The 1,718-nt window shown below is 60.0% G+C and overlaps 1 protein-coding gene across 1 annotated transcript in view; it reads left to right on the top strand.

The window, feature by feature from the left end:
* SKI (SKI proto-oncogene) overlaps window positions 1-1,718 on the top strand; it is a gene marked incomplete at its 5' end in the record, with an annotated part of 63,805 nt that overhangs the window by 55,171 nt on the left and 6,916 nt on the right. The window contains one exon of the mRNA XM_015569688.1: window positions 1,595-1,715. Within this exon, the coding sequence (XP_015425174.1) occupies window positions 1,595-1,715 (121 nt within the window). The remainder of the gene's footprint in view (window positions 1-1,594; window positions 1,716-1,718) is intronic.

The raw sequence follows: 1,718 nt of genomic DNA on the forward strand, positions 1-1,718 counted from the left end.
TTGTCAGTTTATTTGAGCCAAACTGTCAACCAATGCCAGGAAGCAGAACCTCAAGGAATTGAGATAATGCTCCTCCGGAGAATGGTGGGTTACATCTGTATTTATACATTGCAATCATAGGAGGGACTTGGTGGATTTCATGAAATCCAGTGGTGATAGACTAGGAAGGCAGGAAAAAGCAAAGCGGTGGGGGGGAGGGGGGAACCCTTTGGATTGGATAAAAAGTAAAATGATGGACATGTACTTAAGTGGGTCCAGGGACAATTAACATGATAATGAAGGAATGCGTGGTATCTGTCCTGGTGCCCAGCACATTTGGTTGTGCCCAAACAGGTCCAGAAAAAGGGAAGTTACAAGTTACCCAGACACTTCAAGAGTGTGTTATAGATGCAAAAGGACAGACAGGCTCAGTGAAGGTCAAGCTTGACCTTGTCAATGAAGATGCCCGCCTAGGAGGTAACTGCCACCATCACTGCGTTAGTTCAAGTTTAAATTCAGACCATCCTTTGTGGTGACTTTAGGTCTGACTTTGCAAGACGGCCACACAGGCCTCCCCTGAGCTGTCATGTGGCCCCTTTTGTCCACAGTCCTCCCGGGGCTGGAGGGCTGCCTGCTTCCTGGAGTGGAATTTGGGGGTGAGGCTCCCTGCCCCAACCCACACCCTATCCCTTGAGTGGAGAGGGGCTGCAGGACCAATGGCTGCCCCGCGGCAGGGTGCAGGCGCCTGTCACGTGCTGCTCACTCACTCCGTGGGCCTGGACAGGACCTTCCCCTGGAGCCCTCGGTCCATGGTCCCTGCCCCGGGTCCGGCCGGCCCACGTCTCCTGTTTCCTAGTGACCGCCGTGGTGAGCAGCACTGTGACCGACCGCCTCCCCCCCACCCCAGGGCCAGTTCTGTGGCACACGGTCTCCCAGCGCTCCCGGCGGGGGAGGGAGTGACGGCCTCGTCCCGCAGCCCCTCGCCCTCAGTGGGTGTTTTTGGCCCGTGGTGTGGATGCAGGCACAGCTGCTCTCGGTGTCCCCGTCTCCTGGACACGCCCAGGCCCCTTGGACCTTGGGAGTCAAGACCCTGTGTCCCCAGTGCCAGGAAGCTGAGCTCACCTGGTGTGAGCGGTGCCTCTGTTTTGAGATGTTTTCTCGGAGGGCTCATGGCTGCGGGCTGCTCACCCCACCCACGGTGCAGGCCAGAAGCAGCTTTTGAAGTTTGTCCTGTTTGGTGAAATCCAGAACTCGGGGGGAGCCGTGGGGGGCGGGGGGGGAGAAGCTGTGGGACACCCAGGGAAGCTTCGGCTGCTGACAAGCACACTCGGCCTGGGAGTCTATCCCCTGGGAGTCTGCCCCCTGGGGGTCTGCCCCCTGGGCATCTGTCCCCTGGGGGCTTCCCGGACAGGCCACTGGGCTGGGGAGCGGGTCTGGTCAGCGCAGACTTTGGAAGGCCCTGGGCTCCTGCTGGCTGTGGGGCACCGCGGGGCGATGGTGAGGGGCGTCCCGCCCAGGGCCCCACGCAGCGCATCAGTGGAGTCTGCTGGTTGGGGGCCCTACCCAGGGCGTGGGCGTCCCCAGGTGCCAACGGGAACATTTGTGTCACTCACAGGTCTCCTCTGAGCCCCCCGTCTCCATCAGAAAAACAGACGATGCTGCCTCCCAGCACCCCACGTCTTCTGAGAAGGACAAACAGTCCAGCTGGCTGCGGACCCTGGCCAGCTCCTCCAGCAAGG

The sequence above is a fragment of the Myotis davidii genome, unplaced genomic scaffold (assembly GCF_000327345.1).
Source record: "Myotis davidii unplaced genomic scaffold, ASM32734v1 scaffold586, whole genome shotgun sequence".
NCBI classification, from domain to species: Eukaryota; Metazoa; Chordata; class Mammalia; order Chiroptera; family Vespertilionidae; genus Myotis; species Myotis davidii.